The sequence below is a fragment of the Prionailurus bengalensis genome, chromosome A2, assembly GCF_016509475.1.
Source record: "Prionailurus bengalensis isolate Pbe53 chromosome A2, Fcat_Pben_1.1_paternal_pri, whole genome shotgun sequence".
NCBI classification, from domain to species: domain Eukaryota; kingdom Metazoa; phylum Chordata; class Mammalia; order Carnivora; family Felidae; genus Prionailurus; species Prionailurus bengalensis.
In genome coordinates, this window is record NC_057348.1 from 125,210,221 (window position 1) to 125,226,992 (window position 16,772).

Consider the following 16,772-nt stretch of genomic DNA (forward strand, 5'->3'; position numbering starts at 1 on the left):
ACAGAAGAGACTCATAAATATGGAGAACAAACTGAGGGTTCCTGGAGGGGGTGTGGGAGGGGAGATAGGCTAAATGGGTAAGGGGTGCTAAGGAATCTACTCCTGAAATCATTGTTGCGCTATATGCTAATTTGGATGCAAATTAAAAAAAATAAAAAATAAAACAAGATAAAAACAAAAACAAACAAAAAAGTATTGAAAACAGAATCTTGAAGAGATACGAGCACTCCCGTGCTCACTGTAGCACTATTCATAATATCCTAAATGCGGAAATAACCTAAATGACAATCAATGGATAAATGGATTAAAAATGTGTCATACACTAAAATGGAATATCATAAGTCTTAAAAAAGATGTAAATCCTGTAATATGGCACAATATGAATGAGGATAATTCATAATTTCATTATGCTAAGTGAAATAAGCTAGTCATAGAAGGTCAAATACTGCATGATTCCACTTATATGAGGTATTTAGAATAGATAGACCCATGGAAGCAAAGAATAGAATAGTGATAGCCAGAGGCTAGGTGGGGGGGGGGGGGGGGAGAAGAAATGGAAAGTTGCTAATCAATGCATATAAAGTTTCAGTTATGACATATCAATAAACTCTAGAGATCTGTACAACACTGAGCCTATAGATAACAATACTGTATTCTAGCCACACTTAACAAATTTGTGAGGATGGGATATCTTATGTTAAGTGTTCTTACCACACACAGATGCACTTAAAATTTTTTAAGACACAGGGGTGCCTGGGTGGCTCAGTCAGTTAAGCGTCTGACTTCGTCTCAGGTCATGATCTCATGGCATGTGAGTTCTGTGATGACACCTCAGAGCTTGGAGCCTGCTTTGGATTCTGTGTCTCCCTCTCCCTCTTCCTCTCCCCCACTTGTGCTCTGTTTCTGTCCCTCTCTCTAAACTAAACATTAAAAAATTAAAAAAAATAATTTGAAGGCACATTACATAAAAATAAAAGGAATATTATGCTAAGTGAAATAAGTCATACAGAGAAAGACAGATACCATATGTTTTCACGCTTATGTGGATCCTGAGAAACTTAACAGAAGTCCAGGGGGGAGGGGAAGGAAAAAAAAAAAAAGGTTAGAGAGGGAGAGAGCCAAAGCGTAAGAGACTCTTAAAAACTGAGAACAAACTGAGGGTAGATGGGGGGTGGAAGGGAGGGGAGGGTGGGTCATGGGTACTGAGGAGGGCACCTTTTGGGATGAGCACTGGGTGTTGTATGGAAACCAATTTGAAACAAATTTGATATTAAAAAAATAAAAACTAAAAGGGATATTTAACAACTGTGCATATCATAATATTACATCAACATATTTAAAGAATAGATATTGATCGACTGTTAAAGTAGATTTTAACACATTTCCCCCTCTAGTAACTGAAATAAGCAAACAAAAATAGTAGATAACAAAAAAAATTGAACAGCATAATTAAGAAACTTTGCCTAAAAAACGTATGTAGAACTATATACCTAACAAATATAAAATACCCAATCTTTTAAAATGCATCAAAAATAGAAAATACCTGGGAATAAATCTAATGAAAGATCTGTAAGGTCTCTAAAAATCTATGTAACATTATTAAGGAAAATTAACCAAGAACTAGTTAAGTGGATATATATCATATTTTGTGGTCAGAAAACACAAGATTTTAAAGATTTTTTTTTTTTTTTTACTGAAATGAAACTTCTTCAAAATGAAAAGGAAAGGAATAGGTATGGAACCTCCTGAAATTTCATCTAAATATGGGGGAGAAACAAGTCTAAAATGAAGGTTTTAAGAGGCAGTAGGAGAAAAAATGCAGTTGCTTTCTGCCAGTCTCCTTTTGAGTCCAGCTCATTTAATATGATACAGTGGTTAAAAGGAAGTTCATAAATTCCCTTGTGAGGAAAATTAATCTTGACACTAATTATGAAAAATGTGTCATATAGGTACTTATATAGAAAAGCAATTAGATAATAGAGTACACTCAATTAATTATAGTTTCACAAAAGGTACAGAAATGTTCTTCAAATGCATATTTCTTTTATTACTGCTGCATGAAAGCTGAAGGCGTTTTAGCAAGGAAGTAAGATAATATAGCCAAGTGTGCAGCCTTCAACAGAGAAGAGTTCAAAGTCCTTAGACATGCAACAAAAATGAACTGGAAAATGCTGGAGCTTTGCAGTTGGATAGACTTGATTTGAATTTAATCTTTGAGCCTCTTTTCATCTATAATACCCATCTGACTGGACTCCTTGAGGATTAAATGATAAACTGTGAAACTGAAATCTGGCATATGTTAGTCTCCCTTTCTTTCCTCTCAGAGACCAGTATTATTAGGATGTACAAGTCTGGACCACACTTATTAAGTATCACAAATAAGCTGTGGCTAAGAGAAACACTGAAGGGGCTACAATTCTGCTCAGTTGCTGAAATGTTGCTGTTTGAATTTCTGGTTGAAAAGAGAGCCCTCTCATTAGATACAAGCAACAGAGTCGACATTCTGTTGTGAAAATGTAGACAACGGGCTTCTTTTCTTGCCCCCAGATGAAGGTTTCATCATGATTCTGCAGACACTGGCCTTAAAGTGAGTAGGTGGCAACACACTGTACACTTTAAACTTATAAATTATTGCTTTAAACTTATAAATTATTGAGATAAATTGTTGTATCTCAATAATGAAAGAAAAAAGAAAAGAAAGAAAGAAAAGCCTAGCACATCTTTTGAATGGATCAAAAATCATTAAAGCGATATCAAAATTACCCAAACAGCTACTTAAGCAGTCTCATCAGCACCAGTGGATTAATACATGTGCTTGCGAGGAAGTGAGGCACATTAGAAATATATGCTGGCACGTGCACATAATGGAAACCACAGATTCTCTGTGTTACAACCTGGAAGGGCCAACTTTAAGGAAGTAAAGCACAGAGAATACTTTAAACATGTAGCACCAATTAAGCTGAGATTATCATTTCATTCCTTGTAGATAATGGGCAGCACCAGTCTTCTTGGTACAATTTCTTATCGGCAATAGAGAACATTATTATTATCAGTGCTAGTTAGTTAGGTAGAAAGGAGCTCTGATGGAAAATTTGGGTATCATGAAATTTCATCAAAATTGACCTTTTACTCTCTGCTTTTCCAGCTCAGTTTCTTGCCGTTAGTTACTTAATGGCAGGATATGGCCTCAAATTCACTCAAATAATACCACAATTGAAGCTCTGAGAAGCGCTGTCCAGTACGATTCTGCTCTTCAGACAAAACAGCCAACGGTAAACTAGGTTAGAAGCAGATACCCCCTACCATGAAGAATAGGATTGGCCCTTACCATGTTGGGTAGCTTGGCATCCAAAATGATTCCTAAGATAAAAGGAAAATCTACAGGCAAATTTATAGAGATCATCTCAAAAATAAACAAGAAAAATTGTGACTTAAATAGGAAAAGGTCTTTTGCGTGTTGATCATTAATATCTGCCTAACTAAACCAATACATTAGTAGAATGTAGAACTATAATTATTCCATATTTTAAAAAACTATTAGAGCAGTAACATCATGACATTTTAAAACTTCTATAAAAGCAACCAAGTACATCTTGCATTCAACTTAAATTAGTTTGAAATCATCTTACCTGAGTAAAAAGTATAAACTGAGCAAACTGCCAGGGAAGCATAAAAGCAACATTGGAAAGACAGAGTGCAATAAAATGCCTTCTACTATTGTTCGAGGTCCTTAATAGAGAGAATTAATACCAGTGAGTTTTACCATTAAAGTTAAGCTATCACTAAACAGAAAAGCTAACTGCAAAATGATGAAATCTAATGACTCCTTACCTTTGATCTAAGGCAACAAAATATAGTCAAATTTAAAAACTCATTAAAAAGAACTTAAAATACCTGTTATAAAAATGCTTAGTACAAAACAATCTAAATTAGCAGTTTAAATACTGTATCTAGTTTACCAGTAAATAAAATACTTTAAACATAAAAGTTTATTTTCCTTTCACTGTGCATGACATAAGAAATTTAATACTCCAGCAATGTGGTCAGAAAACAGAACATGAACTGACCCTGCATAGCTCAAGATACTTATCCTATATTAACAGCAACAGTTTTATATACCACCATTTTTATATTTCAAAAACCAATGGAGGAAAAGTGTACAAGCTGGTGAAGTAATAAATTAACAATGTGAGAAATTTAAAGAAAAAAATTAAAATGATGACTTAAAGAGAATTCTGGAATGCAGTTATAAACTACTGCACACTGAAGTTTTAAATTGTCCAGTCTGCAATTATGAAATATCAGTAACCAACACCTTTTACCACAGATAGTGTTAGTATCTTTTAGAATATGAAAAAGAAATGTACAACATTTTGTGTAAATCATAAAATTGTAGCCATTCTTTTTTATAAAGGGTATACTGGATTTTGATAAATCCTTACACTATGTTATATAAATTTTCAAAAGCAAAACTTTAAATGTTCCTATTGTTTTGTTATATTATCACAAAACATATTCACTAAATACTCAGTTATATTTACCAAACAAAAATGACTCTTGGCTAAAGTACAGAGTGTATAATACATGCACTCACGGGTATAATCCTAAATGTTGTAGTTAACACATTTCATTCCAGGAAACCCCTGACTGGTCAGACTAAAATCACTTCAAAAATATAAAAAGAAACCATCTCTCTAGGAATTTAGATTACCAAAAATCTGCAGTCTAGACTCAAGTGGAAAGCAATTATTTGTGTAATTTTAGATTATTTTCTCAACTAGATACTCAATTTAATTTTAAAGTAGCTAAAAATAAAGGAAAACTAAAATCGACAATTATAACTTAGTAAGTTGAAGCATATTTTAATAAAGCTTACATAATTTATTTAGATTTGTTTATAGACAAAAATTACCTGAGAATCAAAGTTAAAATGCACATCTGAAGTACAAGAAATGGATATGAGAAACTTTCCCGGAGAGGTGGTGTCCACATTACACGGGTAGCCTGAAATCAATAAAATGCTTACTTTGCTTTATGTTCCATTACAGTAAACATTATTAATCTAAAAATCATGGGTAGGCTGGTTTTAATACTTTTAATACCAGACTCATTGATTTCTGAATAGCTGGGATAGCTTCTCAGTTTTTGGAGCTCGCTTAATGGGCATACAGGCATTAGGTAGAGAGCCATTAACTAGCAAGTCCAGAAGCAAGTGAAAGATGTATCATGCCAAATATAAGAAAACCTGAAGGACAAACAAGATGACAGGCATAGGAGTGGTGAGGATTCTGGGACTGACAACCAGATCCACATTCTAGCTCTGCACTAATGATCCTGGCATCCCAGGGCTGTGGCCCAGAAAAATATTTAACCAAATGTCACCTAGGGCATGCACAAGCACCAAGAGAGTTTACACATAACAAGTGTAATGAGTACAGACACACAGTACAAATAATTAAGATGGTCTCTGAATTTGTGAAATATACCTTTAAAAGAGTTAACTGCAAATTTCTAAAAACAACTGGAAGTATTTGTAAATCACTAATGTGATGCATAAATGCAAGTATTAACATTTTGTACAGGCTTTAAAACTAATCATTTCTAAGACACGAGTGAGATTATAAATGTTCTATGTCAAGAATTCTAAAATTCTAGAGAAAATCATAACTCTTATAAACTCTTATTACTCCTATTCTAAGAACCAAAACTATAAACTTTGGAAGATTAATTATGGTATGTTTAAGAAAGTTTGGCATACGCAAAGAAAAGTTCTTGCCTTTATATTAACACCTGGTGAATGACAATGTATTCGTTTAAGTTTATACATTTAAGATATTTATGTATAATTTTTATGATTCCCTTGTCTAACTAGTTTTCTAAAATTCACCAAGTGTGTACCTTTCCCAGTAGTAACAGAAACTTCAACCCTATGTAACCCATGCCAAAACATATTACATATTTTGCTTCCAAAAGCTAGCAGTCATATTCTCTCACTTTTCACTGCCACATCCTCAGCATCGAACAGAATCTGGCATAGGTCATGTACTCAGTATTTTGTTGAATGAATCTATCATACTCTAAATAAGTTTCTATGAGCTCTTTGTAGGTAGACTATACCCCATTGGACTGAGTTAGTAAATTTCTATTTTGAATTCAGCATTTTGTGTAACTGAAAAAGGCAGCCTGATGTAATAACAGAAACAAGGTATTAGAGCAAGACAGATGGAGAATGGGAAACCCAGCTTCACCAGGTACTGACTGTGAAACCTTGCATAAGTAACAACCAGCCTAAATTACAATTTCACATCTTCTACCGTGAGGAGAACAGCTACCTTCCTAAAAAGCGTGGTATGAGTAAATGAGATGTTTATCAAGTGCCTGAACTCAACAAGTACAGTATTTGCTTTTTCAACAAAATAGAGTATTTGCTTTTTCTACAAAATGTAGGTATACTAAAAACCAAGCAAGATACTTCACATCATGAATTCTAATTATGTAAAAATGTGGATTAACATGATTAAAATAACAACTTACAACATAAGGTTCTTTAAAATATTGCGAAGTCCTAAGTAACATGCAATTATATATTGTTTTCATGAATGTATTTCCTTGTTCCTATACAGCCCCTTCTATTTCTTAAAAATTATTTTCTAGAAAACAAACCTCTCCATGGTTGAAAAAGTAGCACAATACTGTAATTAGACCTCCAAGTTGAGTCCCACTGTTAAAAAAAGAGTATACGTTCATAATTCATGCAAAATATAGTGAGTTTCTCACAAAATTATCTCTTACAATTTAAAGTCATATTTAAGACACCACAGTACTGAACCATATAAAATGATAGTAACGATTTCAAAAGTACCCATGTAGTTAATATTTTAATCTTGAGTGTACAAGCATACAAAGTATACATATAAAGAAATCAGAATTTTATAATTTATTGTATTTAAAATGTTTTCTAAACAAAATACATGTGAACATAAAAGTTTTTTACAGGCCAGCATTTCAAAGTCTATATTGCATTCTTTGAATTTTATCAATGGAGGCCAGGTTTTGTTTTTGAAATTGGATTTCAGTGACTGGGAGATGAAGACAAGAGCCCAAAAGTTTCACTTAGCAGTAACTCTGAACTATCTAAACTACTACAAACATTCTTTTGTTAAGTCCCAAAGAAACAGCAATGCAAAATGCAAAACTTAGATCCCAGATGGCTGATAATCATCAAAGATTATGAACTGTTTCTTAAAGTTGCCTTTTCTTTGTACATTGTCATCACTGTATCCACGGCTTCACACTTGGAAGACAACATCACATGAATGACTGAAGAACTAATGAAATGAGCTCAAAACAAGCAGAGGAAAGCTAATAGGAAGTGATTTACCATCAACAGATTTTCACTAAAGAAAATTCAAAGAATGCCTTTGAAAAGAAAGAAATTGCGAGGAGGAACCTGTGAGAGGCAGAAGACTGTAGCATACAGAAAGTAGGACCATGTGGATATAAATGTGAGCAAGATTCAACAACATAAACGGCAATAACAGTGACTGCGATGGAGGGGAAATAGTAGCACTAAACTACGATAATAATTGTAAGATATGAGGGGCTGCTTTGAAGCAAAGTGTCCTCAAATTCCTTGTATTGTAAGAAGGGGAAATATCTCAATTAATTTTAGACTTGATAAAGTTGCTGCCAATGGTGAGGGTAGCCAGGGTAAGAAATATAAATTTACCCCTGCTTCCTATTTCTTTGTTTCTCATATGCCATTGTTTCTGCTCTCGTCGCAATATTGGTGATGCTATATATATATATATATATATATATATATATATATATATATACATATATATATATATATACACACACACACACATACATATATATACATACACTGTATGTCAGCTAGCTTATACTTTATTGTCAAGTTAGCTGACATACAGTGTATATACAGTGTGCTCTTGATTTGGGGGTAAACACTTTTATAGCCAACATTTGTTTTATCTATACATCCTTTTCTTGTTTTGTTTTTTTTTTTTTAATTTTTTTTTTCCAACGTTTTTTATTTATTTTTGGGACAGAGAGAGACAGAGCATGAACGGGGGAGGGGCAGAGAGAGAGGGAGACACAGAATCGGAAACAGGCTCCAGGCTCTGAGCCAGCAGCCCAGAGCCCGACGCGGGGCTCGAACTCACGGACCGCGAGATCGTGACCTGGCTGAAGTCGGACGCTTAACCGACTGCGCCACCCAGGCGCCCCTATATATCCTTTTCTTAAAGACTGGAGCTGAATAATGTATTTGATATTCCTGAACTGTGTAAACAATTCAGAGAAGACTATCACCTCTTGGGTACTTCTCCCAGGGAAAAATATTAACTTTAAAAAGTTTTAGTCTTGGGGCGCCTGGGTGGCGCAGTCGGTTAAGCGTCCGACTTCAGCCAGGTCACGATCTCGCGGTCTGTGAGTTCGAGCCCCATGTCGGGCTCTGGGCTGATGGCTCAGAGCCTGGAGCCTGTTTCCGATTCTGTGTCTCCCTCTCTCTCTGCCCCTCCCCCGTTCATGCTCTGTCTCTCTCTGTCCCAAAAATAAATAAACGTTGAAATAAAAAAATAAAAATAAATTAAAAAAAAAAGTTTTAGTCTTGTATAACATTTTCCATATAAAAAAGAGTAATATGGATAATTTCAAAAATAGAACATTTTAAAGCTGCCAACATAATCTAAAAGTAATTCTTTTCCATCAAAATATTGATGAGCTTATATTTTCCTAAAACACATATATTAAAACATACATAAAATTTTCTAGTTTCTGGCACAAAAACAGACACATAGACCAATGGAATAGAATAGAAACCCCAGAACTAGACCCACAAACGTATGGCCAACTCATCTTTGACAAAGCAGGAAAGAACATCAGGTGGAAAAAAGACAGTCTCTTTAACAAACGGTGCTGGGAGAACTGGACAGCAACATGCAGAAGGTTGAAACTAGACCACTTTCTCACACCATTCACAAAAATAAACTCAAAATGGATAAAGGACCTGAATGTGAGACAGGAAACCATCAAAACCTTAGAGGAGAAAGCAGGAAAAGACCTCTCTGACCTCAGCCGTAGCAATCTCTTACTCGACACATCCCCAAAGGCAAGGGAATTAAAAGCAAAAGTGAATCACTGGGACTTTATGAAGATAAGAAGCTTCTGCACAGCAAAGGAAACAACCAACAAAACTAAAAGGCAACCAACGGAATGGGAAAAGATATTTGCAAATGACATATCGGACAAAGGGCTAGTATCCAAAATCTATAAAGAGCTCACCAAACTCCACACCCGAAAAACAAATAACCCAGTGAAGAAATGGGCAGAAAACATGAATAGACACTTCTCTAAAGAAGACATCTGGATGGCCAACAGGCACATGAAAAGATGTTCAGCGTCGCTCCTTATCAGGGAAATACAAATCAAAACCACACTCAGGTATCACCTCACGCCAGTCAGAGTGGCCAAAATGAACAAATCAGGAGACTATAGATGCTGGAGAGGATGTGGAGAAACGGGAACCCTCTTGCACTGTTGGTGGGAATGCAAATTGGTGCAGCCGCTCTGGAAAGCAGTGTGGAGGTTCCTCAGAAAATTAAAAACAGACCTACCCTATGACCCAGCAATAGCACTGCTAGGAATTTATCCAAGGGATACAGGAGTACTGATGCATAGGGGCACTTGTACCCCAATGTTCATAGCAGCACTCTCAACAATAGCCAAATTATGGAAAGAGCCTAAATGTCCATCAACTGATGAATGGATAAAGAAATTGTGGTTTATATACACAATGGAGTACTACGTGGCAATGAGAAAAAATGAAATATGGCCTTTTGTAGCAACGTGGATGGAACTGGAGAGTGTGATACTAAGTGAAATAAGCCATACAGAGAAAGACAGATACTATATGTTTCACTCTTATGTGGATCCTGAGAAACTTAACAGGAACCCATGGGGGAGGGGAAGGAAAAAAAAAAAAAAAGAGGTTAGAGTGGGAGACAGCCAAAGCATAAGAGACTCAAAAACTGAGAACAAACTGAGGGTTGATGGGGGGTGGGAGGGAGGAGAGGGTGGGTGATGGGTATTGAGGAGGGCACCTTTTGGGATGAGCACTGGGTGTTGTATGGAAACCAATTTGACAATAAATTTCATATATAAAAAAATAAAAAAAAAGAAAAAAAAATAAAATTTTCTAGTTTCTAGAACAAATATAAAGTGAACATCCTTTCAACCACTATATATCATTGAAATAGAAAATTGATCATGCCTTGGGTCCCCACCTGACACCCCTTCAAAAGCCACTATCCTGATATTTGTGAGTATTAATATAACCACATCTATACACATACTATGATTTACTTTAATCTGTTTTTAAACTGTATATAAATGGAAGTATGCAGCCTTTCTTTAATTCTGTGCTGGCCTTCATTCATTCAACATTCTATTTGTAAGAATAATCCATGTTGATGTGTATAGCTACAGCTCATTCATTCTCAATGTTGTGTAGTAGTTCGCTATTAATAAACTGTAATGGGTACATTGTTCATAGATAGAGTTGTTTTCAGCTTGCAGCTCTTACAAACAACACTGCTGGTGTCACCTGCAATACATACTTTCTGGTGTACATAGTATAATTGGCACACAATTATGTTAGTTTCAGGTATACAACATGATTCAACATCTCTATACATTATGATATGCTCACAGATGTAGCTACCATCTGTCACCATACAACACTATTACAATACGATTAACTATATTTCCAATGCTGTGCCTTTTCTCCCCGTGACTTACTCATTCCATAACTGGAAGCCTGTATCTCCCATTCTCCTTTATCTATTTTGCTCCTTCCCCATTCCCCTCCTCCGTGGCAAACACCAAGTTTGTTCCCTGTATTTAAAGGTGTATATACTTTAAATTGGAATTGCAGAGTTAGAAAGTATCTACACTTTCAACTTTACTAAATCAATGCACACTGTTTTTCCAAAATAGTTGTACTAATTTGTATGTCCACTTGCCACAGAAAAAAGTTCCTTTTGCCAATCAGGTAGAATGGAAATATCCTTGTGGATAAAATCTGTATTTTTCTGACAAGTAATTATGGTAGTCAACTTTACATATGTTTATTGGCAATTTGGAATTCTTCTCATATATGTCTGATCATAAATACTCTGTGCACTTTTCTATTGGGTTGTCTGTCTTCTTAGTCTTGTCTCCTCTCTAGAATATAAATTCTAAAAGGACAGAGGTTCTTTTTGTATTCCTGGCACCTGGAGTGCTATGTGATTGCAAAGTCTGGATACAATGTTGGTTATATGCTTTGTAATATCTTTTCCCAGTTTGTGGATTATCTTTTCATTCTATAATGCCTTGAGGAATTTAATTCTTCCCATCAAATTTATTAGTTTTCTTCTTCATGGCTAAACTTTTGTTCCTTGTTTAAAGAAATCTTTTCTTATCCCAAGTTACTGATATTCATTCTAAGCATTTTATATATTTTTCTTTCATATTTGAGTTTTTACTCTAACTAGGATTTAATTTTCGTACAGTTTCAACTTCTCTTTGTTCCTTAATGATCTTCCAGTGATTCCAGGACCATGTGTTGAGAAGCTGGTCCTTACCTACTGATGGACAACATCCACTCTCAGCATACATCAAGTGTCTTTAAATGGGCCAAATGTTTCTGAGACCTGCTTTACTCCACTGCTCTACCTGCCTACCCCCATACCACAATCACATTATCTTATTTACATCAGATTTATAATACAGAAATGATTACTAAAGCAAGTGCTCCTATCTTCTTCAAGAATATCTCCACTATTTTAGGTCTTTTGCATTTCTTTAGGTCTTTTGCATTTTTAACTTTATTTTTTTTAAGGTTTATTCATTTTTGAGAGACAGAGACAGAACATTAGCAGGGGTGGGGCAGAGAGAGAGGGAGACACAGAATCCAAAGCAGGCTCCAGGTTCCCAGCTGTCAGCACAGAGCCTGACACAGGGCTCGAACTCACGAATCGTGAGATAATGATCTGAGCTGAAGTCAGACACCCAAATGACTGAGCCACCCAGGTGCCCCTAGATTTTCAACTTTAAATTCAAGAATAACATTATAAAGAAAGCTGCTGATCAGTTAGGAATACATTTTGCTGTAAGAAATAAAACCTAACAAAAGTGGCTGATACCATTCAATTAAAAAAATGAAAGATAAGTGTCTGCTGGCATTGGTTCACCAGCACAAGGATGTTAGAGCAGACTTAGGTGCTATATTTGTGGCCTTTCCCTCTTGGTCACAAGATGACAGCAGCAACTCCAAGCATCACCCTAAAGTTTAAAAGCAGAAGACAGGGGCGCCTGGGTGGCTCAGTCGGTTAAGCGTCCAACTTCAGCTCAGGTCACGATCTCGTGGTCCGTGGGTTCGAGCCCCGTGTTGGGCTCTGGGCTAATGAGCCTGGAGCCTGCTTCCGATTCTGTGTCTCCCTATCTCTCTGCCCCTCCCCCGTTCATGCTCTGTCTCTCTCTGTCTCAAAAATAAAAATAAAAAGTTAAAAAAAATTTTTTAAAGCAGAAGACAGAGAAAAGACAGCTAAAATCTATCCTTTTGTCAGAAAGACAAATGCTTTCCTAAGTATAAACAAGACTGATTTCATCGTATTTTTCGATGAAAAAACTAACTCACATGGCCATCCCAAGAAGCAATGGAGAGTGGGAAGCAGATTGCATGATTATCATAATTAACTTCAACCTATCACCTGAGACTGGACACACTGCTACCCGAAACCAAATTGTGGTACCATTAACAAGAAACATAGGCTATCAAATATAAGTGTCTGCCATAGTGATATATGTTTTCTTTTATACTTTCTTAATTTCACATGTACAGACATTAAAATTAGAAATAATCAGTCACTAATGCCAACCAAAGATTCCTCTAATGTTATAATAATTTTACATATGGCCTGGTAGTATTCTCATTAAAGGCTTTGTTAAGGAATCTTAGTCTTAAAAAAAAAAAAAAAAACAAACCCAAAAACAAAACCCAGAAGGATAAAAGAGAGGCCTTTAAGTGACAGCTTTAGTTTCTGGTTGCGTGATATTAACTAAGTTTCTGAAAAAAATAAAATAAATGTATAAAATTTCATACTATTAATCAATTAATCTCACACTTATCCTTTTCATTTAATCAGAAAATGTCAGCCAGTCTTTATAGGTCCACTGAAAGATCTAACACAGTAATCTTACCTCAGGTATGCACCATATATGAAGAACAATCCCATCATTACTCCATTTAAAATAAAAATCACAGCAACATAAAAGCAAGCAGGGTCTCCCAATCCTTTAAAAAAGACACAGATTATTAGTACTTCATGAATAAATGACTATAAGGCAATTGGGCATAACTGTCTCAGTGCCTTGGATTCAGGGTTCAGAACTTGCTGAAAACATTTGCTGCTCTACTTAATAGTTACATAAGTACCTTCCCCTTATATCACGTATTATTACATTTGAATTTTATACTTTATTGTAGTTACATTTATACTTTGCCCTAATGATTATTATACTGCAATGATTAGTTGGTGGTGTATTATTTTGTTAAAGTGATGTTGCTATTGTTCAGTATCTAGAATTCTCTGTAAAGTCACTTGATGTATTTACAGGAAAAGACCTACTGCATTATTTTTATCCTTTGCAACTTTCTTTTTGCGACTTTCTTCTTCCTATATGTATCCAGGCAGGTAGCCACTTGACCTCCCCACTTTCAGGTCTCCTACATATCTGAAACTAATGTAGCAATTCAAACCTGCTCCTTAAAACATCTTTTCAATGTTTATTTATTTTTGAGAGAAAGAAAGGGAGAGCATGAGTGGAGGAGGGTCAGAGAGAGAGGGAGACACAGAATCTGAAGCAGGCTCTAGGCTCTGAGCTGTCAGCACAAAGCCTGATGTAGGGCTTGAACTCACGAACTATGAGATCATGACCTAAGCTGAAGTCAGAAGCTTACCTGACTGAGCCACCCAGGCACCCCAAACCTGCTACTTTTAAAAGTTTTTTTTCCATTCAAAGAAACTATCACTTAAGCCAGAAACCAATGTTAACAGGACTTCACTCACTTTCCCCTCCCCCATCAATCGATTACCCAATCTTGTCAATTCTACTTCCAATATCCCACAAATCTCTGCATTTCCCAGTTACCCCCCCCCCCCCCCACATACACAACCGCAATCACTTGCTAAGAGCTTAATAGTCTCCTCCTGGTCTCACTAAACCCACTTTTGTCCTTTACTAATATATTTTCCATATAACTGTCAAAATAATGTTTTTAAAATGTTAATCTGCTAACATTCTTCAATGAATAAAGTACAAAGTACAAAATCCTTAACCAGCATGTGGCCTTTTGTTTTCTGACCCTTCCTTACATTCCTAGCATCACTTCACACCATTTTTTCTTCTTTCTCTGCTCCCAAAAGTCTAGCCTTCTTTCAGTTCTCTCTTGCCTCAGGACTTCTGAATATTCTGGTTCCTAATCTTGAAACACTTCTCCTTTACTCCTAAACTCAGCAACCTTATTTTCTTATTTACAATATCCATCACAGTTGTAACCACTAACACCCCTCTTACGTGTAAACTCTATGAGGGTAAGGTCTATGCCTACCTGGCTCATCTGGGTTCTAAGTGCAAACAATAACCTATCACTTACTGGCAACTTAATAAACATCATATATGTGTGTGTGTATATATATATATATATGTGTCATATAGACACACACACATATATACGGCAATTTTTCCCCATCCTTCAGAAAAAAATGTTAACTTCTAAGCTGAGTCATTACAAAGTTTCTCATTTTATGAAACATTTTCTTGATTACTTTGTACAAAAAAAGTCTAATCGCCCCTCAACTATCCCCTATCAATGCTATTTTAGATGCTACAAAGATCAGCTGAGAAAATTAGAAAAATGTAAGGAAAATACAGAAATACAGATTTAGCGAACATTCTAAGAAATAAATGTTATGTAAACAAATCTAAAAAATATATTTATAAAATACAGTTAAGTAGTCATGTTGTAGAGAATATGAAGAAATAAAAAATGCAAATATTATGCAAGTAGATATATGTGACTTTGAATAAAGTTCTTAGAGTTTAAAAGTGCTAAACGACAAATATCTCACATAGAAGTGACAATTATAGATCCTGGGAAACCGAGGATTCCAAATGGGGTTCTTTGACAAAGTTGCTAATGAAGATGTATACGGAGAGTTCAAGTAGAACTATTCATGAACTGTGAGAATATAAGAAACAGTATTTCTAAAGCAATCTATTAATTGCATATTTGATTTTTATGTATGTATGCATGACCAAATTTTTACATGAACTATTACAGGTAGATATTTGACTGTTTACATCGCCCAATTTTATACATTTAAACTACCTCAAAACTTTTTTTAAATCTTTTTATTCTATTTATACTCTTTTAATCAGCTCTACAGTGTTTTAAAGAAAACAAATCAATCACAGTAATTTATAATTCTTAAAATGAGTCACAACTCTATAAAACATTTTTGTAAATATTAATGACAACATGGCAGCATTTAGAAAGAAACATGCCTTCACAACTTTGAACTTCATTTAAAGGTTCTACTCTGGTGACATTCCAGCAGGTCTTAGCTTCTAGCCCAAATAAACTCATTATTCCCACAAATATACGATACCAGAAGGCTATAATCACCTACAAAGACAAAAACAAAAAGAGATGATGGAGAAAAATATCTTCATAAGAAAACTTTTTCCAAAATACTACTTTATGATGGCTTCCTTTGACATTATAAACTTTTGACAAATTTATTTAAATCATTTCACTGGGAAAACAGTCCTTTTAAAATTATATATATACACACAATAAACTAAAGTTGTGTATTACTAATTAATGCACATCTACAAAAATGTATGTTATGATCAATATCTCTGTAATATGTTCTTGTAATCAATTCTACAACATAAATAACAGTAGCTGTAAAATCAAGTATAATAGTACATAATTAAAATATGGTGTTTATTAATAGCAAAATACAATGATTTACGGGAGTATTTCATAACATTTCATTTACTGAGTTTATTTTCTTCATAGTCTACAAAATATAAAACCAACTGCATATGGGTGCATATGCTCCTGTGCCCATTAAAACTTTAACCAAGCTCCTGTGCCCATTAAAACTTCAACCAAGCAGGTGGCTCAGTTGGTTAAGTGTCCAACTTTGGCTTAGGTCATGATCTCACAGTTCGTGGGTTCAAGCACCACATCAGGCTCTGTGCTGACAGTTCAGAGCCTGAAGCCTGCTTCAGATTCTGTGTCTCCCTCTTTCTTTGCCCCTCCCCTGCTCACACTCTGTCTCTGTCTCTCTCTCAAAAATAAAAAAAAAATTAAAAAAACAAAACAAAACTTAAAACAAGCAGATTTAATTAACTAATTCTTCCCAATCTGCAATCCACTTTGGTGAAGTTTAAAGACAAGGGAAAAGGACAACAACAGAAAATTACAACAAAATGCTCATGGTTGGGAGATTTAAAAAAAATAATTTTATAGATTTGGGAATAATACAAGATCATTGGGAAAATAAATAAATAAACAAATAAATAAATAAAGAGTTTAAAGTGAAAGTGAAAACCACCTAGATTTTTAGTATTTTGGTGATCATCCCTCCAGTTTCCCCCTTGGTATCCAAAAACACACACAGAGCTAAAGT

General features: G+C 35.1%; 1 protein-coding gene across 1 annotated transcript in view; it reads right to left on the reverse strand.

The window, feature by feature from the left end:
* Positions 1-16,772, reverse strand: part of DPY19L2 (dpy-19 like 2) — a 98,525-nt gene that overhangs the window by 61,745 nt on the left and 20,008 nt on the right. The window contains exons 5-9 of the mRNA XM_043589242.1: positions 15,637-15,757; positions 13,270-13,363; positions 6,664-6,721; positions 4,913-5,004; positions 3,630-3,729 (exon numbers count right to left, since the gene is read on the reverse strand). Of these exons, the coding sequence (XP_043445177.1) occupies positions 3,630-3,729; positions 4,913-5,004; positions 6,664-6,721; positions 13,270-13,363; positions 15,637-15,757 (465 nt within the window). The remainder of the gene's footprint in view (positions 1-3,629; positions 3,730-4,912; positions 5,005-6,663; positions 6,722-13,269; positions 13,364-15,636; positions 15,758-16,772) is intronic.